The 26,231-nt window shown below is 34.4% G+C and overlaps 1 protein-coding gene across 3 annotated transcripts in view; it reads right to left on the bottom strand.

Annotated features, from left to right (window-relative positions):
- Positions 1–26,231, bottom strand: part of Uso1 (USO1 vesicle transport factor) — a 72,018-nt gene that overhangs the window by 9,706 nt on the left and 36,081 nt on the right. The window contains exons 8-18 of one of the 3 annotated variants that reach the window (XM_076864417.2): positions 25,202–25,322; positions 20,970–21,148; positions 16,579–16,719; positions 14,645–14,733; positions 13,743–13,897; positions 11,970–12,181; positions 10,465–10,485; positions 6,643–6,753; positions 6,092–6,210; positions 2,632–2,813; positions 1,928–2,049 (exon numbers count right to left, since the gene is read on the bottom strand). In XM_076864417.2, coding sequence (XP_076720532.1) covers positions 1,928–2,049; positions 2,632–2,813; positions 6,092–6,210; positions 6,643–6,753; positions 10,465–10,485; positions 11,970–12,181; positions 13,743–13,897; positions 14,645–14,733; positions 16,579–16,719; positions 20,970–21,148; positions 25,202–25,322 — 1,452 coding nt within the window. Of the gene's footprint in view, positions 1–1,927; positions 2,050–2,631; positions 2,814–5,536; positions 5,678–6,091; positions 6,211–6,642; positions 6,754–10,464; positions 10,486–11,969; positions 12,182–13,742; positions 13,898–14,644; positions 14,734–16,578; positions 16,720–20,969; positions 21,149–25,201; positions 25,323–26,231 lie in introns of those variants that run through there. The other 2 variants (XM_076864418.2, XM_076864419.2) reach the window with 2 other exon arrangements.

The following is a 26,231-nucleotide window of genomic DNA, read 5'->3' as shown; positions in this document are numbered from 1 at the left end:
TTATTTATTTATCAATCACTCCAAAAATATTAAATTTATTGCCTAGAAATGACTCCACATTTCTTTTTTTTTTTTAATTTTTTTTAGTTGTCGAGAGACCTTTATTTTATTTATTTATTCATATGTGGTGCTGAGAATCAAATCCAGTGCCTCACACATGCTAGGCAAGCCCTCTACCACTGAACTACAACCTCACCACATGACTCCACATTTCTACCAAGACATAGATGAAAAATCCTAATAACCATGGGTAGCTGATGATTCAAATTTTGATCAAGATGATTCTAGTTTATTGATTTGCTTACAAATTGAAAAGCTGAGAATGAATGCTAAAGATACCACAATATTTTCATTCTTTCTTCAAATTTCAATCTCAACATAGGTGGTGGGGAAAAAAATAACATGCAGAGAAGGAGATGAACTTGCCCTACATGTGCTGTCATACGTGCATTTTTTATGATACTGAAACTTAACAATTTAAATAATCTTATTTTTGAGATAATACTGAAACACTTTCTAGAATTCCTGTCAAGGTATATTCCATGATAAGAATTAAAATAAAAATAAAAATCAAGAAACACATTATAAAGGAGAAGGTTTAAAGTGCTCAATATAATCTAAGAAGCAGAAGTTTATTAGTATCTTGAAAATGTCATCTGATGATTCTGAAAATGTAGTTTCAACTTAATTCATCATTACCCAAATACATCAGTTTCTTCTCTTATACTAACTCACTCTGTATCATCTATTCAGTTGTCCAAGATAAAAATTTAAGGATCACATTTGATCCTCTTGGCATCTTTACATCTGCCTCCAAATTTTACCACATCCTGCTTAAGTTTTTGTCCTTTAGCTTCCACATTTCTCAAGTCTAGTCTCTTCATACCACATAGTATGTTTCACTAACATACATATATTTGAATTCTGTTCAACCAGTAACTAAGATACCTAGGGCACACTGAAATTCTCTGTCTCATTTATCCTAAAGATAAAAACTACTTCCTAGGGGTGTTGTGCAAATTTAATTAAACAGTTTTTTTTTGTTGTTGTTGTTTTGTACCAAGGATAGAACCCAGGGGTACTTAACCACTGAGCCACATCCCCTCCATTTTTGTTTTTTGAGACAGGGTCTCGCTAAGTTGCTGAGGCTAGATTTGAACTTGTGATCTTCCTACCTCAGCCTCTCGGCTGCTATGATTATAGGCATGTGCCACAGCTTCTGGCCAAATTCAACAGTGTTTAAAACACGCTGAATGAGCTCATAGAACACAGTAAACAAAAAAGGGTAGTCACTGGCACCATAATAGTTACCACCAGTACTCTATTTCCTACTCTACCTAATCTACCACAATAACTTGCCTCTTGGGCTCCCTCCTTCTATCTATCTTTACCTCTCAAAATTTCTTCTTTACACAGCTAGTAGAGTGTTCTATGTGCACACCAAGGGCACTGCAGTTAAACTTACACAGTCATCCTCACCTCTCTTCTTTATCTCTCTTTTCCCATGGCTTATTATTAAGCATCCCTCTAGGACTCAGCTTCTGATTCTACAGGCTTCTGCTCCTACCTAGCTAAGTCAGATACCTCTCAGTGCTGCCATACCTTTGATCATCTCTATTTCTGGACTTCATATGCTATAATATGTACACTACAATTATTTACTTATAGATTTGTCTCCTCCTGGGATTGGTGTGGGAATATGCTGAATCATGTTTTTACCCACAATATCCTGCCCAATGTTTAGCACATATCAGGTGCTGAATTTACTGAATACTCAGATGCTTTTAAAAATAATGAATTTTACTTTCTAACTTCTCTTTCATTTGAAATCCCCGTAGATTTTTTCCCCTAAAGTAGAAAGTACCTAATAATAATAAGATATAAGAGAATAATAAGTAATAAGAGAATATAATTCCTTAGTACTTACTTGCTCACGAATCATATTTTTGTAGTGAGTCACAATATTGTCATGCTGTTCTAAAGTTTTCTTTACCTCCTCTTCTTTCTTATCTTCTTCACTTGACTTATAAATAGCTTTAGTAATAACACCTATAAAAGAAAGCTTACTTAAAATTTGTTTTAAACTTTTTTTGTTTATTTTTATGGTGCTAGGAATAAAACCTATGATCTTACACTTGCTAAACACTCCTTGCCACTGAGCCACACTCCCAGCGATTTTAAACATTTTATTTTATTTATTTTTGGTACTGGGGATTGAACCCTGGGACATTTTACTACTGAGCCACATTCCAAGCCCTTTGTATTTTTTAATTTTGAGACAGGATCTCACTAAGTTGCTTAGGGCCTTGCTAAATTGTTGAGGCTAGCTTGTGATCTTCTTGTCTCTCAAGTTGCTGGGGTTAGAAGCATATGCCACTGTGCCCAACCGTTTTAAACATTTTAAATACTATTTTATTAAGACTTAATCAGCAGAAACAGATGGCCTAGTTCCACAAGAGAAATACACTTTGCAATCATAGGAGAAATCCAAAAGTCTTTAAATAGGCTTTAGATCGAGCACTAGGGAAAAATAAAAAATCCTACTTGTAGACTTACAAAATTTGCATGTATCCAGAATATGCAAACATAATTACTTTTTAATAAATATTAGTATAAATTTTCTCATCTTACCTTCAAGTTCTTTCACCAGCTTTGTAAACTCATGATCAAATATCATGTATTCTGGACTGGGGAAGTTCGGTTGGGGTTTCTGTGATGCTCTGGAGTATAACTCATGTTTGCTAATAAAGCCTAGCTTCTCTATGAAATTCTCTTTACCAATCCTCTTCTCTATTAATTGTTTTAGTTTCTCTCTACAGAGATAAATATTAAGATGTTAAAAAAAATCTTGATAACAAAAGCTTGAATTATACTTCAGCAGATGCTGGGAGCCATCAGCCAAGTAGGTATGACAAATTCCTTGCCAGCTTACTCCCATGCTGTCTAGTGGAAGGACTTCTGAAAGGTGACCTTGCTCAAGGACCAGGGCAGGATCCGTGTTTAGGGTGTTCCCCCTTTAGAATAGGGCAGTTTAGCATAATAGGAGATTAGGGTGTTCCCCCTTTAGAATAGGGCAGTTTAGCATAATAGGAGATGAGGGTGTTCCCCCTTTAGAATAGGGCGTATCCTGCTGCTGAGTTCCTCTTGAGTGCTTAGGGTCAGACAGTATATTTTGGGAGACAGAAGCCCATGCGGAGTGAATTTGGGCAGAGAACGTGGATTCCCCCAGAGCGTGTTTGTAGACGACCCGTGTAAGTTCGGGAATAAAGAATTGCTGTTTGAATCTACAAGCTGTGTGGAGACTCGTGATTTGTGCCCAGCCAGAGACTGTGGCATCTGGTGGCCCGTACGGGGATTAGTAGCCACTCCTAGGCCTCGAAGCGTTTGAGTGGCTTGTTGTAATGGCCAATGTTTTGGCCATTCCTTACTAGATATGATGCTAAGGTCTGCACCTGTGTCCAGTAGCCCATTAAAGTCGTGTCCTTGAATATTTAGTTTTAACATTGGGCGAGAATCTAAATTTAAAGACAACATAGCCCAATCTACACCTGTGGAGCCTAATCCCCTGGAACCTCTTTTTACACTATGACTAGGAAATTTATTATGTAGGCTGGGTATTATTAACAACTGTGCTATTCTATCTCCAGGTGAAATTACTGATATACCTCTTGGAGAACTAGCTATAATTTTTATTTCACCTACATAATCGGGATCAATTACCCCAGGACTTATCATAAGTCCTTTTAATGTAGATGAACTACGTCCCAATAATAAGCCTACTGTCCCTTGAGGAAGAGGTCCTTTTATTCCTGTGGGAATGATTTGAACTCCCATCTCTGGAGTTAGTACTGCTCTGGCAGAGGCGCAGATGTCCAACCCTGCGCTCCCTCGGGTTTGTCTGATGAGGGATTTAATGGACAATGTGTCCTGGGCACTACTCTGATGGTGTTGCTGGGTTCCTCCACTGCCCCGTATATTTGTGGTTGTGGGCCCCGGAGCATTGGGCCCGGCTGTCCGTTTTTTAGCAATGGAGCCTGATGCCTTTCTCCACGATATCGTGGGTAAATACTTGGTCCTTGTCCGTTTTTTGATAAGGGAGTACCCTCTATGGTAGTTTGAGAACGGCATTCATTAGCCCAATGTCTCCCTCTACGGCATCGTGGGCAAATACCCGGTATTCTATTTCTTTGATACCTAGTTTTGTTAAATCCTCCTCCTATGGGGCAACTCCTTTTAAAATGTCCTGTTTGTTCACAATCATAGCATGTTTTTGGCCTGGCATCTAAAGCCTGTTGTACTGCAGCTGCCAAGACTTGCCCTTGTTCATTAATATCTCTACATAATTTAATATATGTGTTTAAATCTTCATGTCTCCATGGTCTAATAACCTCTCTGCAGCAACGATTAGCTTGGTCATAAGCCAGTTGTTTTATTAATGGCATTGCTTGTTCCGTATCCCCAAAAATTTTGGCAGCCGTTTGAATTAGCCTATCTACAAAGTCAGCATAAGGTTCATTAGCTCTCTGTATTACCTTAGATAGCTGACCTTGTAAATCTCCATGTCCTTGTAAAGTCTTCCATGCCCTAACTGCGTCTGCAGCAATTTGTGCATATATAGCAGGATCATATTCAATTTGTTGCCGCTGACCCTCATAAGGTCCTTTTCCTAGCAACATTTCTAAATTTCTTTGAGGGTAACCGGCTGCTGCATTTCTCCTAGCTGTCTCTGCACAAAATTCCTCATTGGCAACCTTCCATAACAAATATTGTCCTCTATTTAGCACAGATTTACACATGCTAGCCCAATCTGCTGGCGTCATGTCCAAGTTAGTAATGGACTCGACCATGCTCACCGTGAAGGGAGCTTGGGGACCATAGGTTGTTACAGCCTCTTTTAACTGCTTCACTGTTTTAAAATCTAAAGCACGGTGAATTCGCTGCCCTCCTGCCTGCTCAAGTACAGGGCATGCTAATCTTCGAGGTCCTGTCTCAGGATCTCAATTATCAACTACGGGGTTTGAGGGCCACTCAGCTGTCTCTATCGGTGGGGCTGTTGGTTGAATTAAACCCTCTTGTGATAAAACGGAGTTAGTAACAGCCTCCTGCTGTGGCCTTTTTCCTAACAACCCCTTTTCCTTTAAATTTTCTTCCTCTGTCTGACTAGCTCGAGAGACCTTCTCTTTTGCTTGATCTAAAATGTCTTTCTCCATGTTCTGAACCTCTAACAATTTACTTAACATCTTTTCAGTTTGTTTTAATCTACTATAAAGATAACACAACCCAATAAGATAACACAAAACAAAACTGAAATTGAATGAAGCAAAAACGGAATAAAAAATCGTTGTATCAATTTTCTCTTCCTCAGGGCCGACAAACTTCAAGCCTTTAGTCAACCATTTTTTCTAGTTTGCCTGAGAAATTTCTAGGGATAGGCAGTTTGAAAGAAAAACAAAATAAATCAAAAGAAGAACACATTGTTTTTTGAAATGGTCACCCATTCTCTCGCCTTCCCTCAGGGGCGAGCAATTTCACTTACCTCCAAGTTTCAGACGTTCCGCGTACGAGCCACCAGATGCCGCAGTCTCTGTCTGGGCACAAATCACAAGTCTCCACACAGCTTGTAGATTCAAACAGCAATTCTTTATTCCCGAACTCACACCGGCCGTCTACAAACACGCTCTGGGGGAATCCACGTTCTCTGCCCAAATCCACTCCGCATGGGCTTCTGTCTCCCAAAATATACTGTCTGACCCTAAGCACTCAAGAGGAACTCAGCAGCAGGATACACCCTATTCTAAAGGGGGAACACCCTAATCTCCTATTATGCTAAACTGCCTTATTCTAAAGGGGGAACACCCTAATCTCCTATTATGCTAAACTGCCCTATTCTAAAGGGGGAACACCCTAAACACGGATCCTGCCCTGGTCCTTGAGCAAGGTCACCTTTCAGAAGTCCTTCCACTAGACAGCATGGGAGTAAGCTGGCAAGGAATTTGTCATACCTACTTGGCTGATGGCTCCCAGCAAGCAGAAAAAAAAAATGTATCATCACCTCCAGATGCCATTAGAGAGTCATTCTGCCCTTACTTACTTCATATAGCTCTCAAGTGAGTTGTCATTGAAGTAAATTGAAATACCCAACAGAAGGGCACATAACCCTTGAACCAATTGCTCCTCTTCTCCAAGATTTTCTGCAATTTGTCCAGTAAGCTGAAATCTTTGTTAAGGAGGTTAATGATTCATAGTATCTAGAATATGTTTGTTTGCAATTTGAATTTAACATACATTTCATGTAAGATTTTTTTACAAGGAATTCTGTATATAATCCAAGCCAGCATAAAAAAAAAAACAAAACAATGATATTCACAAAGACACATAGCTTAAACCATTATCATTACAACTATAATAATTTAAACATATGAATATTGTTGAGAATTCAAACAATTTGGTAATAGAGCTATTTCTTTCTCTTTCTTTTTTGTGCTGGGGATTAAACCCAGGGCCTTGCATATGCAACGGAAGCACTCAACCAACTGAGCTATATCCCCAGCCCGGAAACAGAGCTATTTCTAATTGAGAAGAAGAAATTAAAACTATGTAAGGTAAGTACTTACATGCATGTCACTAAAACATAAAGGATACAAATGGAACATTGGCTGAATTGTGAAGAAAATGTGTGACTGCGATGGGACAGTTGCTTAACCAGGTACAAAGCAACATTAATAATCCAACTCTTGTCTGTATTTTACTTCCCTGCAATAGATAAATTGGTTAAAATAGCTTTCCATTTTTGAAGTTTTTTTCAAGCTTAAAGTCTATTTGAATAAAAATAATTTTAACATCATACAAAAGGTGTGATGGGAAGTCAGATTTTAAAAGTTGAATAAAAGAATGCATTCTTATGTCCACTAGAATGTAGAATCAGAATTGGTTCATGTTCATGAGCATAAACTGGGCTATTTAAAATACTCTTAGTAGAAAAAGTAGGTTTATAAGAAAAAAATTTATGATACTAGAGGCTTTAAAAAGATCTACTAATCCCAAGACAAGTATGCAAATTTATGGTATTTCAATTAGAATTTAAAAAACAAGTTCTTGATAAAAAGAAAAACTCTACCTTTTTAAAAAAACATTAAGGGAAAAACAAATAATCTACTGACCATTTAGTCAAAGTCTATGAGAGAATATATTCTCAAACAAGAAAAAAAAATGCTACATACATGACAGCATGCCAAGATAATGAGAAATCACAAACATCATCAAGAGGGAAAGGGTTTTAGCTAAGTGCCCTGAAGCACACTAACTGCACTACTTCCAAGTATAGTTAAACAATATTAAAAATTAGTATGTCCAGCAAATTATAATTTTCTAAATTTTTATATAACATATTTACAACTCCTATGTGAAATATTTTTGGTTCATAGCATTGCTGCTGTCCATATTTGTAATACTATAACCTGTAATTTTTTTTTAAAGAAAAATAAACTTGTTTGACATAATGAAAATCAGCATAGTAATGTATTACTTTGAGGCAATTATCAGAAAATATCCAAAATATAATTGTCCAAAGATTTAGACAAGGAATAAACCACTGTTTTCTTGTTTGTTTGTTTTCGTTTTGTGATACTGGGGATTAAACCCAGGGCTTTGTGCATGCAAAGGGAAGCTCTCTACTGGCTGAGCTATATCCCCAGCCTAAACCTCTGAGTTTTGAAAATTTTCTACAACCCAAACTGTTCCAATTTAATGAACCTTAATGTCAATATCTTGGTCTTTCTATTTTCAGGTATATTTATTATTGAATTGAATAAATTCAAACTGGATTTCTTCAAATGATTTACCATGTAAGCATTAAGATGAGTTCAGTTTTCACACCGTGTATTATTTTTACCTTTTCCGTCATGTCATTACTGTGCTCACAATGCATCTTCATGTTACTCATGTAAGCTAGAAGGTTAAAAACTGAGTCATTCTTAATAACTACATACTGTAGAAAACTTACAACTACTCAATTTATAAATTTAAATGTTTTGTTTATCTCCCTGGTTACATTTAAAGAGTTTACTACTTAGGATAACCACTTGCAGATATCAAGTATATCTACAATGCATGTAGAAGAATTGTGTATATATAAGAATGTTCCAAACAAAAATACCGCCTTCCCCGCCCCCCCCCGAAAATTGGGGGCCTTGTGTATGCTAAGTGCACACTACCAAAAGCTACACCCCCAGCTCCAGAAGATTTTTTCTTTCCTGGAACTAAACAATCTGATTCCCAAGATTATGTAGAAAAATAAACAAGTGAAAATAATTAGGAACACTGTGAAAAAATTGCTAAATAGTAATGCAGGGATAATAGATCATGAACAGAGAATAACTGAGAAACAAGAAAGAAAAGTCCAGAAATGGGCTCATACACAAAAGAGAAGTCAGTATATTAAAAAAGTACCATATAACCCTAAGTGGGTTACAGATAGAATTTAAAAATGTTGAGGTAGCCAAGGGGTAGTGCTGTGCACCTGTAATCGCAGCTACATGGGAGGCTGAGGTGGGAGGATTGCTTAAACCCTTTTGAGTTTGAGGCCAGCTTGGGCAACACAGTGAGATGCCATCTCCAAAGTGATTTTTAAAAAGTTGGATCAACTAGATAGCTATCTAGGAAAAAACAAACAAACAAACAAACAAACAAACAAAAACCAGTGGATCCATATCTTACATAATTTGCTGAGAAAAATGAAACAAAAAATTAAATAAAAAGAAAAACCCAGAAGTTACAATAAAAATACGGGTAAATTTCTTAAAATCTTCAAGTGGGAAGGGTTTTCTAAATATGACTTAAAAATGCAGAAGCCATAAAAGAAAAGTCTGAAAAAAAAAATTGAAACAAAAACATTAAGATCTAAAGACAAATGATATACCAGCAAAAAACACATGTAAATCAAATCAAAGACAAATATTAATCTAATATAAAATGAGCAGAGAATACTAGATACAAAAAAAAAATTATACTCCTCGTCTCAGAGCCACCAATGTGTGAACCACTGAGGAGATCTGGAAAAACAATTGGAGGGCAAAACCATAATTTCAGAGTAATATGAGAGTTTGGTCATGAGAAATCATGACTACACAGAATGAAAGAAAACTACAAATAAAATATTTGAAGCTCAATCATCTAATCTTTAATAAGCTATTATGTTTTTCCCATTACATTTTCTAAGTAAAAATTCTTCTCATCCCTAGTAGGTACATTTTGAATGTAATATATTTGTACTGTTTATAAAAATATAAAAAGCTAGTATTTTAAATTTTCAGTGTTCCAAGAATTAAAATGAGGTTCTAGCATATTATGATCAGATTCGTTTTCTAGTGGTAGCCTCTTAGAACAGAGAATTAGTAAGGAAGGGAAATACTAAAACTTTTTTCTTGGATTATGAAAATGTTTTCCATCTTATATAGTTGGTAATTACAAAGGTACACTCAAATATCAAAAATCATCAGACTGAACATGTATGGTCTGTGTATTTTACTGTGTAAATCAATATTCCCCCCAAATTCCCTTTTAAATGACTGGCATGTTTACTCATAAAACATTTTCCTAATATCAAAAATTCTGAGCATGGGAGTGTAGCTCTGTGAGAGAATGCTTGCTTAGCATGCACGAGGCCCTTGGATTTGAGCACTAGCACCACCAAACAAAAACCAAAACTGCAGGTAGAAGAAATGGGCCAAATATGTGTATATGTGAGCGAATGAGACAGAAAGAGTTATTATAACTACATGTTAAATCATGCTTATGCAGAAAGATACACTTCTTAACATTCATCATTACTATCCACATTGTACAACTGAAATATGCCTAAACATGGATATTAAGTAAGGTACATTTATTTTTTGCCACTCAAAAGAAAATCAAACCAAACACAAATAACACTCTCCCCCAACACATCAAAAACTAACGCCCAATGGTAGTTGTAGCATATGGATTATGTCCAGAACAACCCTTAGTATTTAATTTAAAGTCATTCAATTTATAAAAATTTTACTACTATATATTTTAAATAATCTAAGTAACAGAAAAGTCAAACATACTCTGATTAAGACAAAATGCTTAACCATAAATTTTGCTTCCTTTGAAACAGTTTCAGGGGAAATAAAGAAGCAAGCTTGTGGGGAAAACACAAAAAAACCAAAGCCAAGGGAATTCCAGAAAGTGCAAGCATCACCAGAGGAAGCACCAGGACACAGCATTAGATTCTCATTCCCAAAGTTCTTAGTACACCACTACAATATCCCATGGAGAAAATTGGAAAGCCACTTGTGACAGAGATAAACTTGCTGACACATAAAAGTGTGAGTAGAATATAACTTCAAACAAGCAGTTAAAAAAAACCAATCGGCAAAACCCAAGACAAAGGAAAAGCCTTGCTGTGAGAAGACAATGCCTAAGCTTAATCATGATACATACCCGTCTGTCGATCTTATCACCCTGCAAATTATACATTAAAAATTACTCATAAATATTACTACTTTGGAAAAATATAAATCTAGAAAAAGCCCTCAACTACTTTATTGGTCTCTGTAAATTCAAGCCAGTAATTTGGAACAGGACAGTTATAATCTTTTCTTGTATAAAGATGATACATGTTTAAAGGATAAAGGTTGATTTTATAGCACTGTGATTACTTAGAGTGAGGAAGACATTTGAGAAATCTTTAGGATTTCTCATTATACATTTATTATAATTATAATATGGAAACATGTTTGTGGATAATGACAATCAGATTACTGTTCAGCTTAAGAAAGCTGTTTCAACAAACATAAAAAGGTCAAGTATTAATTAAGTAAAGATATGAAAATTTTGGTGTTTTTTTTTTTTTAAATTGTTAAGAGATAAGTAATAAGTAGTCCGTTGAAGTAAACCAATGTAAACATTGACACTTTTTTTTCTACAAGTTAATTTTTAAGCTTTCACTTCTAACTTCAGTAGATGACATTCATGTTTCTTTAAAAGGTCAAAACAAGGATTATGGTCTAGGAGTGAAGCTCAGTGGCAGAGTGTGGGCTCAGTATGCAAATGAGTGGTTCAATCTCTATTACCAATAAATAAATAAATACACAAATAAATAAATAAAATTCAAAAAGCTCAAAATAAGGAAAAATTCAATGTATGGCAAAATGAAAAACTAAGGAAGAATACAGTACATTATCACAGGAGAATGAGGAGATTAATTCTACTACTAGAGAAAGTGGACAGAGCACTTTTAGACTGATTCACATTTTAACTTTCCATGAGTGACTCTGAATGTTAATGACTACAGTTCTGCTAAAGCATGAACTTGAACTATTGAATAGCAAGGCTAGTACATGTGGACAAATTATTAAGTAAATGATATTTTTAAATGTCCTACCATCCATATTTCAACAAAGCTTGTTATTCTCATTAAGAATCAAGGAATGCAAATATGTTTGTTTTTCTACATCTTTTTAGGATAATTATGTGTTGGGGACGTGAAGATCTTTAGAACCCACAAACACAGAAGGGGTATACTGAATAACTATGAATGCAGTGGGTTTTACTTCTGTATGATCAATTGCTTTGGGGAAAGAAAGGGGACAGAACATAGCTATGAACTGCTTTATTCTTCTCTCATAAACTGATCTGAATTCAGATACTGTGCAAAAAGAGAAAATGACATTTAAGAACACTGTAAATACTTCAAAAAGAAAACAAAAGCCAAAAAACACCTTTCTCCCCCAAACTGTGCTTTCACCATGAAACAGATCTTATCTATTTGGTAAAACTAGTCATATAAAAATATTTATTGCTTCCTCTCCACAAAACTGCTTCTGGTTACAATGAAATAAAAAGTAGGAAAGTACTTTTTTTTTTCATGTGCATCTTCCAAGGACATCCTTAAATTGTTTTATCATTGGCATCAAAACATACAGCTCAAACTTACAATGTTTTACCTGTGAAAGGATGTTGGTGCACTGTTGCAGTAAGGAAACAGGAGGGTTGCCAATACTCGTAGCAAGTTGAACCCTGAGCAACTGTTCTTTCTGAGTAGCATTTTCTTGTAAAGCATGGGCAAGAGCCACAGCAGCACACCAGTTTGAAAGTGAATCAGTAGAAAACAAACCTCCACATAATAACTGTCCAGCTGAGACTGAATTCCCTGTTGCTACAAAGATGGCAGGCAGATAAAAATAATAAATTATTTGTGGAAATAATAATATATTATTATTATGTGTGGAAATAAACCAAAATTTACAACAAAAATTTTAAATTATTTTATACACACACACACACACAAAGTATGAAATTCTACTAAATGCTACATTGTTAACTGGAAGTATTCAGTTACATTTTCAAAATGAGAAAAGCCTGCTTTTCAAAATAAAATGAATGAGCTGGGTATGGTGACACACCACTGTAATCCCTGTGAATCGGGAGGCTGAGGCAGGAGGACTGCAAGTTTGAGACCAGCCTCAGCAACTATGCAAGGGCCTAAGCAACTTAACAAGACCCTGTGTCAAAATGAAAAAATAAAAAGGACTGGAAATGTGGCTCAGGAGTAAAGTACCTCTGGGTTGAATCCCTAGTACCAAAAAAAAAAAAAAAAAAAAAAAAAAAGCCAACAAAATTAATAACGAGAGAAAGGTATCTTGGAGGAAAAGAAGCATAACAAAGAAATATCAGAACACCTTAGGCAACCAACTGATAATGGCAATAGTTCATAAAATTATTACTTTAACTGAAAACAATATCTCTAAAATAAATTCTAAAGAAATGCCACATTTCTTTTTTCTATTAAGTCCAGGGTCTTACTTTCATTTATAGAAAATAATTTATGGTAATAAAAATTTTTTAACCATAAAAGCTTTTGGTAAAATATAATACTCAATTTTAATTTAAAAAAACTCTACAGTTTATGTAATTAAAATGAGATTTACTTATGTTTCCAATAGCCTATGCCAAATTACTCTTAAAGTTAACGAAGGTAAATATTAAAAGAATTCACCCCAGATAAATTGAAATATTTAAAGAACCCATAAAGAGGGAATGGATCTAATCTATACTAGAACAAGAGATTAAAACGTTAAGTGCAATTTCATGGTAGGATGTATCCTTAGAGTGGTATTTACTACTAACAAAAGTTTCTGTTTATTAGCATGTATTATGCCAGATATTGGGATATGTGCTTTACATAGATAATTGCATTAATTCTCTCACCCAACCTTCCATCCTTCCTTCCTGTACTAAGGACTGAACCCAGTGGTGCTGTACCACTAAGCCATATCCTCAGCCCATTTTATGCTTTTTAGACATGGTCTCACTCAAGTTGCTTAGGGCCTCACTGAGTTGCTAAGACTGGCCTTGAACTTGCCAATCCTCCCTCCTCAGCCTCTTGAGCAGCTGGGATCACAAGTGTATGCCATGGTACCTGGCCTCTTAATATTTCTAATGGGTAAGTATTATTCTCACATAAAGATAGTATTATCCTCTCATAACTTAAAAAAGCAAGAGAAGAGGAAACTCTATAATGTAACTGACTATAATGTAACTGACTTCATAAACACTGTTCTCTACATTTAACTAATTTAGGCTTAAGAATTCAATTTATTTTTTAAGCATATAAAAAATAAGTATTTTAGGCTCAAGCACAAATGAAAATTCAATTATAAAAGCTTGAAAGACAATTATTTGCTTTTAAAAATAGAAATTATAACTAAATTATTTACCATCAATAGTGGAAGGTAGAAGCGTTGACACAATTTCTCCTTGTCCTTTTTGGTTTTTATATAAGAAACACTGGAAACAATAGAGAACAGCACAGCGCAACACAAATGGCTGCCTTTCATTAACCATGGACATGAGAAGTACTACAATTGCTGGTCTGTTGCATTTAAAAAGAAAAAAAGAAAATGAAGCATTATGACCCAAGCACACAAATGAAAAACCAGTCATTTTTCTTGATTGAAAAACTATAACTAGAACACCAGCAAGTTAAGTATTTCCATCTCCATTTTGCAGAAAAGGAAACTGCAGTGGAGAATAATAATTTGTTTGCTTATGGCATATACCTGTAAAGTGCAAGGGTGATTATATATGAGCCTAAATATTTAAGTTCCAAAGACCACACACTCATTTTTTTTTGTACTATAGATTCATGCCCAGCCCTTTTAAATTTTTTTAGTTTGAGACAGGGTTCTGCTGTGTTGCTGAGGCTGGTCTTGAACCTGTGATTCTCTTGCCTTGGAAGTTTCCCAAGTAGCTAGGACTATAGAAAAAGACCTCTCACTTTTAAAATACCAATATATTTACCTTTTTTCTTGGCAGTATTAGGGACTGAATCTGGGTGTGTTCTACTACTGAGCTATATCCCCTATCTTTTTTTATATTGAGAACAGGTCTTGCTAAGTTGCAGAAACTGAATCAAAATTATGATTTTTCTGCCTCAGCTTCCTGAGCAACTGTGTTATAGGTATGTGCCACTATGCCCAATACCAGTATATTTACTTGTCAGATAATTTCTAGTTTTAAAACATAGAATTCAATTTTTTACAATGGAGTAAGATGTATACATGAGATATAGTAAGCTTTTATTTCCTCAAAGGAATCTCAGTCATTTCCCATTTTCTACCTTGGTGGGTTTGAAGGTGCGTTTACAGAAGCAAAGTAGTCTTGGTTTACTTGGCAGCCTCGAATAACTTCTGATACAGTATTTATGGTCTGTGAAGAAGAGAAAAAAATACTATATAAAAAAATAAATCAAGGAAGAAAACCTGTTTTCAAAAAAAGAAAATATTACATGCTGCTTTTTGTTTTTAAACTCCAAAAATCAGACACCCCAGATATCAGTTATAACATTATAATCTTGTAACATTTTCTCAACATAAAATTTTTAAACAGTAAGTGTAGGGTTCTCATTAAAATATTTAAAATTGCAAAAAAAGCCCCTAAGTTAATAATATTCTAAGAGACAAGAGATCTATTTCTATAAAACTAGAGAAAATGCTCTAAAATAAAATCAGAGAACACATTTAAAAAGTTTGAGGCCAGCCTGCGCAACTTGGACCTTGTCTCAAAATAAAAATTAAAAAGGGCTGGGGATGTAGTGCAGTGTTAGAGCACTTGACTAGCATGTGTGAGGCCCTGAGTTCAGTTTCCAGTATTGCAACAGAGGAAAAACTAAAAAAACAAAAATATAACCAATTAAAAACTCAATTTAAGGATGAAGTTGGAAATGGAATAAAAGGACAAAACTTTTTCAAAATAACATGTTATACATGACATATACTATTTTTATCGAATAAAAGTAATTTTAAAAAAAAGACAAATAGGTCCAGAAAGTCTAATCTATTGTAGAAGATAAACAGAAAAAAGAGGAAATTATCAAGGAATTCCAAAATTTTCCTCAGAACTAAAGGACATGTGTCTTCAGTTGAAAATAGCCCAATGAGTGGTAAAAATAATCAGGGAGTAGAAGAAGGTCCTTAATACAGCACATCATCACTAAATTTCAGAAAAATCAGAAATAAAGATAATATCTCAAAAATATCTCAAAAATTTCTACAGAAAAAAAGGTTATTAAAAGGTTTAGAACTCAGAACAGTTAGAGATTTCTTTTTTGGGAGGAAGGGGAGTACTAGGGATGAACTCAGGGGCACTCAATCACCGAGCCACATCTCCAGCCCTTTTTTGTATTTTATTTAGAGAAAGGGTTTCATTGAATTGCTTAGCACTTCAATGTTGCTGAGGCTGGCTTTGAACTTGCAATCCTCCTGTCTCAGCCTCAGCCTCAGCCTCAGCCTCCCAAGCTGCTATTATTACAGGCGTGTGCCACCTTGCCCCACAGTTACAGATTTCTTAACAAGTTACATGAGAACAATGTTCTGGAAGTTGAATATCATTTCTAACTCTGAATTCCATACTTAATCAAACATTGAATTAACTCTGAAGGTAGAAGAATATAATTTTCAGATATGAAAGAGCTAAAAGAAATTTTTTTTGTCATTTACTTTTTTTAACAGGAAAATAAGACAATTAACTAATGGGTAAGAGAAAAAGATATAGAATCTAGATGACTAAGAAATTCAAGTGAAGAAGAGGTACAGGGAAATCCAGGAATTTATGTCAAGGAAAAAGAATTTGCTATTCTACGAATCAACTCATTGAGTAAAATTAAGTCACTTTGTTCTCAGGTACAGGTACAGAGTATGTACAACAAAATTAAAAACAATTCTGGATGGATCTGTTAAAAAGTTTTAAGTTTTATGAATCATGCTATAAAACTTGTGGAATGAGTATGTACAACAAAATTAAAAACAATTCTGCATGGATCTGTTAAAAAGTTTTAAGCTTTATAAATCATGCTATAAAACTTATGGAATGAGTATACCTTTTGGAACTGATACCATCATCATTATTATTTAGTAAGATAGTAAGGAATCCAACATAAAGACAGGTAAACCTAAAATGTAGTAATAACTATTTTTCCTTCAGCTACCATCTGATTCTTCTTAAGATTCATGATTTCAACTTCCACAAAGTGGCTTCTGCCTTAGTTTCAATTACCTCAGTCAGGATATCAGCAGGGACTCCGGTAGCCATTAAGATAGTGCAAAGCTGTTGCAGTAACCCACACTGGAACATAGCTTTCTGACAGCTACTGGTAGCACCAGGAGGGTTGGTGGGAGATACTAGTACCCGCACAAGCTATAAAAGAAAGAGAAAACAAAATTGGTCTTTTAAAGATTTATAAAGACTTGACGCAAATCTGATCTATGTGAACAAGAGAATCTATATGAAGCATCCCCTCACCTGCTCAGCCAGATCTAGGTGCTCTTTCCTTCATGTTCCCATGGCAATAGTGCTGTTAACAGTACATATTATATTATGCTATTTGCTTAAGGTTGTCTCCTTCAGGTGACTGTGAACTCCCAGAGAGTAGCAACTGACTTGGTCATTTTTGTATTCCAAATAAGCACAATATTTGTAATAATACATATTCAGTAATGAATAAATGATTAAGTTAGGGGATTGCAGACCCCTTATCAAAGTACAGGTAAATTACCTAATAATAGAGAAGGACTGAAAACACAATGGCCTGAGGTTTAACAGATACCCCTTAAACTGAAAATATAAAGAAAGGCTAAAACTAACAATTAGAGATATGGCAGAAGATTTGTGCACAAGGCAAGGGGTTGGCCTTTTTAATTGTTAATGCTAATTAAATTCCTATGAGTCTATGATTATTCTAAACCTGAACATGAAATTTCAGAAACATGATAAAAGTCACTCCAAATGACTGTTCTGGCATTGTTACATCTTCAAAATAATTTTACCTATATCCTACATTATAAAACTACAGTTACATATATACGTGTGCACAAAATCTGGTATAACGAGACCAAATAGGAAATTTATAATATTTTGTTAACAATGAAATGAAAAGCAAATGTTACACATTATTCTTCTGCACACAGAAGTTATGAACTTAATCAATGACATAAAAGGGTAAACTAAAACAACTGTATTGCTACAGATGGTGAATATCATATAGATTGTGACTTCACTAAGAAAGGTGACATTTTTGTAGGTGGAAGGGATACACATAAAAAAATAAAAGTGGGTTTGAAAAGCTAGAGAATAAAAGGTAACCAGAAGGGTTAGGGTCTTACTTTCATTTATAGAAAATAATTTATGGTAATAAAAATTTTTTAACCATAAAAGCTTTGGTAAAATATAATACTCAATTTTGATTTTAAAAAACTCTAATGGGACTGTATCTAATCTATACTAGAACAAGAGATTAAAATGTTAAGTGAAATTTCATGATAGGATTTATCCTTAGAGTGGTATTTACTACTAACAATAGCATGTGTGAAGCACTGGGTACAATTCTCAGCACTGCATATAATAAATACAATAAAGGTCCATTAATAACTAAAAAATATTTTTAAAAAAGTAACCAGATAGCACTAGAACTTGGGAAAAACTTCAACTACTCGTTAAATCAGTAATAAACAAATTGATTATCTAGAAATTTCCACATGTGGATTACCATTCTCAAAGAGGGTTGATTAGTAAATTGATGTTTAATAGATTAAAAAAACAAAAAACAAAAAACCACCATCACCACCACCAACAACAAAACACTGTAGGTGGTGGTGGTTCCTGTCCTTGGACTTTTCTAATCAGGCTTCTGGGTTTTTCCCCCTTTATTTATTTCTTTCCCACCTTTATTATTACTATTACTATTACTACTTCTTTTTGAGTAAAGCAAATACCAGGCAATGTTATTTCCTGCCTAAATATTTCTGAGTGCATTTCCAATCAATAAAGATTTTTTAAAATACAATTCTTCAAAAACATAATCATGCCATTATTGCACCTAAGAAAATTAACAATAATTCTTTAGTATCTAATAGCAGCTGAGTATCTTTATTGATGATACAAATAAAGAAAAGTAATTATCAACTTCCAAGATGGCAGAGGAGGATGGCTGAAAAAAGGAATACTTGATGATAATAAGATAAAGGAAGACCTAATAACATTCAAATATGTAAATTATTGTCACAAGGAACAGATTCCCATTATTTCTGAAAATAAGACTAGGGAAAAACTGTAGAAGTTTGGTCAAGACAGATTTTAATTTAACATATGTATTAATAACTAATTTTTTTTCAAAAGGTGCTTTCCCAAATTTTTATCTGAATAAAAGTCCCCAAGTATACCTGCATTCCAAGAGTTCAAAGCTAGCCTAGAAAACAAAGTGAGACTTAGTCTCTTAAAAAAGAAAATAAATAAAGTTCCAAAGTAGCTCAATTTTGTTTTTCAATGGCTTAGAATTAAATCATCATGATTATAACTTTGATGTTGAATAATTTCAATTAAGATGTATATATCCAAACAGGAGAACAATTACGCATTTTCATTTTGTGTATAACAGCTTGCAACTCCAAATAAAGCTACTTAGAAAGAATACTCTAACAAAATAACCTGTGGCCTGTGAAGTCATGAATGAATCAACTACTCAATCTTTGAGGTGAAGAACTTATTAAAATAAAGTAATCTCAGTTCCTCTGCTCAGAAGTTTATAGTCTGCACTGGTAGAGAGGAAAGTTGTAGTAGGGTAGGCACAGTTAGCTTATTCACACTTTTTTTTTTTTTTTGAGACTACATTGCCCAGACAGGTCTTACACCCCTGGGCTCAAGTGATCCTTCATGTTAGCCTCCCAAGTACTGGCACTAAAGACGCACACCACTGCACCTGACCTAGCTTATTCACTTTTTTGAAAACAATCAATCAAACAAACACCTAGAAAAACAACCAACTCATTATATAACTAGAATACTGTATTTTTTCTATTTAATGATGCACTCTTCATTAAAAAAATTTTGGTAAAACAGTACTTTATTAAACTTTCTTCAAAATAATTCTTTACATAGCATTAAAATCATAAAACAGGAGCAGGCTCCTCCCACAGTGAGAAATTAAATTCTTACTATTGGTCAGAAATGTTTTTGCACACATATCATCAGATCCCTTCACTCACTCTGATCTCATTTTTGTAGTACTGGGGATTAAACCTAGTGGCACTCTACCATTAAGCTACTTACCCTGACCTTTTTAATTCCACCCCCTCCACCACCACCTTAGGACAAGCTCCTGCTGAGTTGCTGAGGCTGCCCTTGAATTTGTGATCCTCCTGCCTTCACCTCCTTTGTAGCTGAGATTTCAGATGTGTGCCTGGCTTACATTATGAAAATTTCTTTGAATATTCTTCTTAAGAAAGCAGTATTTAACAAAGACTATAAAGTGACCCTCTTTATAAAACATAAAAATAATAAATTCTTGACACATGTAATACTGACATGTGAAGACAGAAATGATGAAGTGAGGAGTATAAATGTAATTGACTTTTTGACCATGTTTTCTGTTACAACACTTTTGTAACAGTTTTTAGACATATTCTAAATGGGGTAATGAGATAATTTATGATCCAAACTAGGACACTTTCGAAGTGAAAGAGGGAATTATTAGTAATTACAAAAAAGAATCCTGTTCTGGTAAACGGGGGTATATAGTCACCCTGATTATCAATCAGTGCTACGCAGGCAACTCTGAGGACATGGAATGATATTCAGACTCTCACTACAAGGAAGTGTACAATCTCATTTTGAGGTGTGTAACTTCCAAGATACTGGCATAATTCAGAGACATTCAAAGACCCATAAGAATCACTAGAGGAGAACATAAATTAGGAGGCTGGTACAAATTTAAGGATTTGGAGAAGGAGATTCAAAAAAGGAGTAAGTAAATAAATTAAGAACTTGAAAACTTTCTTCACTATAGAAATCATTTGGGATCCTACTGTCCTCACTTTTACATCCATCCTAAGTATTTACCATGAAGCTTAAATAAAATGACAGGTGATTTGTCAATTTAATTTTTATTAATCTTAAAATTAACTTATAATCAATCTTTAGGCGGATATAATTATTCACATCTTAGCATCCAGTGCTTGGCTCTTAGTAAATATTTATTGAATAGGAAGTTAATATTCTGAATATTAAAATTTACTATATTAGAGCCCTAAGTGAAGAAAGCATATTTTAAAAATTCAGAAAAAAAAAATTAAACCTATTATTTCCTAATGTAAAACCTATAAGGAAACTGTGTCTGTATTTGCTTTAAAATAATGCAGCAGGGCAAGAGAAGAACAAAAGAGGAACAAAAAAAAATGTGGGATGTTAATTAATTATCAAAGTTGAATAATGGTTGGATTGGGGGAAGGGATTTCTGGCTCTGAATATAACTGCAAATTTTCCATATTAAAAAGTTTTAAAGCCCACCTGAAACCAACTGAATACCTTGGATCTACCAAATGCAAGTAATCTCCTTTTCTTTGAATAATCTCTTACAAAACTCAACATTACATTTATGTCTAAGGACAATATACCTGTAGCATTAGATGTAGATTGGTCACTTTCTGTGCAGACCAGCCAGAATTTTCATCTCCAACTTCAAACCAAGGTTTCATGCGCTGAATATATGAGCCTTCTTTAAAAAAATTTTGATTGGAATTGTTGTTTTTTAACAAGTTTTGGAGCAGAATCAAACAATCTTCAACTACTATACCTGGGGAGAAAATGTGAAATGGAAGTGTTAAGGCTGATAACATCTGAAGGAAAGTTCAATCTCCAAACATTTTCAAAAAGGCAAATCTCCATGCTTAGAATCTCCTCAGTATGGGAAGGCACACACCCTCTCTCTTGATGGCCACAGGCCACAATCCATGTGCTCTTTCTCAAATCTCATAATAATGTTTTGATTTCTATGTCCAACCATCCACTTACCACATTAACTCATACTTCTTATTCAAATCTAGGGTTAAACACCAAGACTCAAGAATCAGGTTAGCATCATCAGTTACATCCTCTTACAGTAGCTTGTTCTCATTATTACATGTCTGTCTTCTCCACTAGATTATAATTCACAAACACAGAAATTTGTGAATGCCCTACTTACTTCTACATTGTTGGTAGAGACAAGACATCAGGTATATACATAGTAACTATTAAATATTTATTAAATGAATCAATCATACCTTATTTAATCTCTAAGAAGCATTTGACATTATTGTCTCTGTGTCTCTTCTTTAAAACCTCCTTTTCTCTTGGTTTCTATCCTTCATTGTTTGATCCTTTTCCCACTTCTCTGCTTTACAACATACTACTCTCTCTCTCAGGACAGTTTCATCTACACTACAGTTTCACCTATCATCACAGTGAAAACTTTCCAACTGATCCCAACTTTACCAAATGCCAGATTAACCAATGATTCCCATTTTCTCCATAAAGCACACTGACTGATGCCAGATGCTCACAACTGGTAGGTTCCTCTATTTATACCCACACTTTTGCTCCTACTAGTTGAGCTCCACATTTACAACATCAATTACTTCTTAAAATATACTTTTAAAATGTTTTACAGAAAAACTGAGTGATAATAAAGTTTCCATATGCTCTCCGCTTTTTAATTTCTATTTTTATTATTATTTTTTAAAGAGAGAGAGAGAGAGAGAGAGAGAGAGAGAGAGAGAGGGAGAGAGAATTTTAATATTTATTTTTTAGTTTTCGGCGGACACAACATCTTTGTTTGTATGTGGTGCTGAGGATTGAACCCGGGCCACATGCATGCCAGGGAAGCACGCTACCACGTGAGCCACATCCCCAGCCCCTAATTTCTCCTATTATTAACATTTTGTATTAGTGTGGTACATAACTATATAACACAAAAATGTTAATTATGCAAGTATATTTACACATATATAAATAATAAACATTTATATATTATATAGTGTAAAATATATGTGTATTTATATATTTGTGATGGGGATTCAATCCAGGGTTACTTTACCACAGAGTTACATTCCTAGACTTTCTTATTTATTTATTTTGAGTTGGGCTTGCTAAATCATTGAGGCTGGCCTTGAATGTTCAATTCTCCTACTTCAGTCTTTTTATATTTTATTTTGTGACAGTGTCTCACTAAGTTGCCCAGGCTGGTCTGGAAGTTGCCATCCTCCTGCCTCATTCTCTCAAGTAGCTGGGACTATAGATATGTGCCACTGCTCCTGGCTATGTTTAGCTTTTTAAGAAACTGATAATCTTTCAAAGTGGTTGTACCATTTCGCATTCCAACTAGCAATGAGTTTCTATTTGTCCACATCCTCACCAGCATTTGATGTTGTCAGTGTCTTGGATTTTCACAGGTGTGTAGTGATCTTATGGTTTTAATTTGTAGTTCCCTCATGTGTATGATGTTGAGCATCTATTCACATGCTTACTTGCTATCTTCTTTTGTGTGAAGTCATTCAAATCTTTTACCCATTTTTACACTGTCTTGTTTTCTTATTGTTAAGTTTTTTAAATTCTTGGTATATTTTGGATATGCATCCCAGTTCATGGCCTTTCTTTCTATTCTGTCAACAGTGTCTTTTGCAGAGCACAAGTTTTCAATTTTAATAAAATCCCATTAGTCAATTTTTTTCATTCAAGGATCATGCTTTTGGCATTTTACCTAAGAGTTAATTGTTTTTGTTCATGAATTTACAATGATATTTACACTGGTTATTAATTAAATATTATGTAAACTGCCAAAATATAAATGTGAAAACAGGTATTTTTATGAAAACTAAATTTAAGTCTTTGACAAAGCTCAATGAAAGGAAGTCATTAAAAACATCTCCTTGGTTAAGTATAGATAATGATTCTGAAAGACAAGGAAAAAAACTGTAAAAATGGAAAAATTCTGTATTCCACTTAAAAAAAAAACAAATACAAATCCTACATGATAAAATATAGGTGTGATGTAAACGATGAAAAAAAAACAACTCATATTCAGAAAAAAGTCCTAGTCCTAAGATTAATACATAAATATATATATTTTTATATATAACATATATTTATAGATATATTATATATTTTTTATCTTATTACATTTAACATAAAGTGTTTAAGGTAAATATTTTATGTACTTCTTAAGAATCTTCGATTTAACCACTCCCGATCTGTCCAGAGTAGTGGCTACCTTACTTCATATTACTGGATCCTCAACTTATAAGGAGGAATCACTCTATCTACCTCTTATAGAGGACCACACATCTACATTAAATAAAGTCTGCATTTAGAACAATTTGATGGCTCTGGAGGAAAAAAGTATGTCAAAACCCTCACTACAAAGGGCAGTCCTTTCTTCAGGTGTATATGTAGTGAATACTAGACCCTTGATGGCCACTGTCAGTTACAAGAGCCTCTGGAACTTGTCTTAGTAACCATGACAACTAGCTAATTCTACTTTGCCTTAAAATACCATTTTCTTCAATAATTTCCAAAAACATATTTGTTGGGTCATCTATACTCTACCATTTTTTATCATTGCATTCCCTTTACCACATTTAATTTTCTTTCAAAAACTTTTATGGCCTCAATAATATCGAATACAGCTGTACCCTCAATTACTTCTTGTAGTAATTTTCTTTTACAAATCTGCTTTATCCTGTAATATTCTTAAGTAAAATGCAGTTCATGCTCAATTGTATGCACCTAAGAGTTGGGATGCCAAATCTCTGATCCTCCCAATCCAGTATACTTTTTAGAGATCATAGGTTCAGAATACCTGACTATACCATCTTTCCTTTTTTGCTATTATTGTTGGTTTACCACCCCTCACTGTAGTTATTAACAAATTTCTGGTCACTACTCTTTGTTCATTGAAAATACCACTGGCATGTTGCTCAAAGTTTTCTTTTTCTTAGTTGTATTGTCATTCTTGATAACTTTATAGTAAAAAATAACCAACTAATGTTGCCTCTTGTTTTGTGGCTTCACCTTCAATGACATTTCTTACTCTCTTACTAAAACCTCCTATCTTTCTGGTTCGAGTATTCTCAGTTTATCTATTTTAGGGCTCCCCTAAAACTTTCAACTTATCAACCAGACATCTTCCTTTCTTTTTGGAAACCCCATTCTGTCTTTACTTTCTTCCTTATCCAGCTTGATTATATAGATCCTCATTTCTTCCACTTCATAGGTAATATGCTAAATTCTGTTTCACTGTCTTCATAAAACCTTCCTGGAAAAGAACTAACCCCTTGACTTTTTTCTACATCTGCATCTAGGCAGCTGAATACTGCTGGGAGGAAGAGTCATATAATCAAGCATGTACACCACCATAAAATCCTGGTGAACAACTTGATGGGGCTGTATCCACTACTGTGAGTCTTACTAATTACTGTAGTCAACTAGCTCTCCTATCCTTCAAAAAATGATTTCTAACCTTCTCAATTAAATCTCAACCATGTTCTCCATTGCTCTCATCAAGAGTCTGCCTTGAACTCAACCTCCCGTCAACAAATCTGTAAAAGGACCTGCACCTTCACCTATACTTTCAGAAAGACAGGGAAAATGTGGCCCAGCATTATCTGAAGAAATGTAGCTAAGACTTCCCAGAAATCATGAAAGATACCAAGATAGATCATAGAAGCCTAACAGGATAAAGAAAAAGAAATCTATACTCATTCAATATGTCAGAATAAAAGAGGATCAAGAATGAGCTCCCACTTCTCAAACTGTATTCCCTAGAAATTAAGAATTTAGTGAGTACTAAAGGAATCTCTTCAAACTATACCTCCATCACTGTTCCCCTCCTCTGTAATAATGTCCAGTAGCCTCTCGAAAGCATTTTCAAAAGCAACAATTTTCTGAATTGCTCCATTGCTTCTTGTTAATGCCTGTAGTAGTAAGACACCCTTATGGAGAAAAAAGGATAATGTTCAGTGAACTACAATATTTACTAGACATTTTAAAATCAATAGCAGGAATTTCACAAGTTCTACTTCTTCACTTTACATATAGGGAAAATAAAGGCAAAGAAGTATTATAATTTTTACCTCTAAGGTTACAAATCTCAAAGGGACTTATCAGGTCTAACAATCCCTAATTTAGTTCATATTTATATATGAACTAAATATATACATATATATATATATATATACACACACACACACACACACACATATACATGCGCCTGTGTGTGAGTGCACACACACCCCCCCATATTTATCAATCACTATAGTTTTCATTGTGGTAAGCAAGTTGGACATAATTATCTGGTGATAGTGAGTTGGACATAATTATCTTCTCAAGAATGCTGCTACACATGCTTATATACATGCTAGAAAGACCACCACATTCTAGTAGAGAAAGTGCACAAATTCTTTTAAATATCTGGCCTCGAAATTCCTAAAACTTGATTCTAAGTCAACAGAAAAAAGAATGATAAAACTCATGTATCATGAATGTCATGTCCAGCACAAGACAGTTCATGATAGTCTTTGCCTTTGCCTTTTAATTTTTCTTAGCTGCTGTTATTAGTTTATATAGTTTGCCACTACTTTATTATTCTACAAAAACTCGACTTCCCTACTTATTACCCACTTGTGCTTATTTCAGAATCAAATAAGAAGTACTTATGAGCCCGTAAGTATCCATGATAGTCAAGGGGATAGCAAATATTTAATGAAAAAAATTTCAGATGCTACTTCAAAAGAATAGCAAAGATACTTCAAAAGTCCCACAGAAGCATATAAGCTGTTGGCTGTCAGTTGGAGAAAAATGTCCATGGCCTTATTGGGCTTATTCCATCATTTTACTAACTG

This window comes from Callospermophilus lateralis, chromosome 8 (assembly GCF_048772815.1).
Source record: "Callospermophilus lateralis isolate mCalLat2 chromosome 8, mCalLat2.hap1, whole genome shotgun sequence".
In the NCBI taxonomy this organism is placed as follows: domain Eukaryota; kingdom Metazoa; phylum Chordata; class Mammalia; order Rodentia; family Sciuridae; genus Callospermophilus; species Callospermophilus lateralis.
Note: the sequence above shows the minus strand (reverse complement) of the source record. Positions and strands in the feature narration are given on the sequence as shown.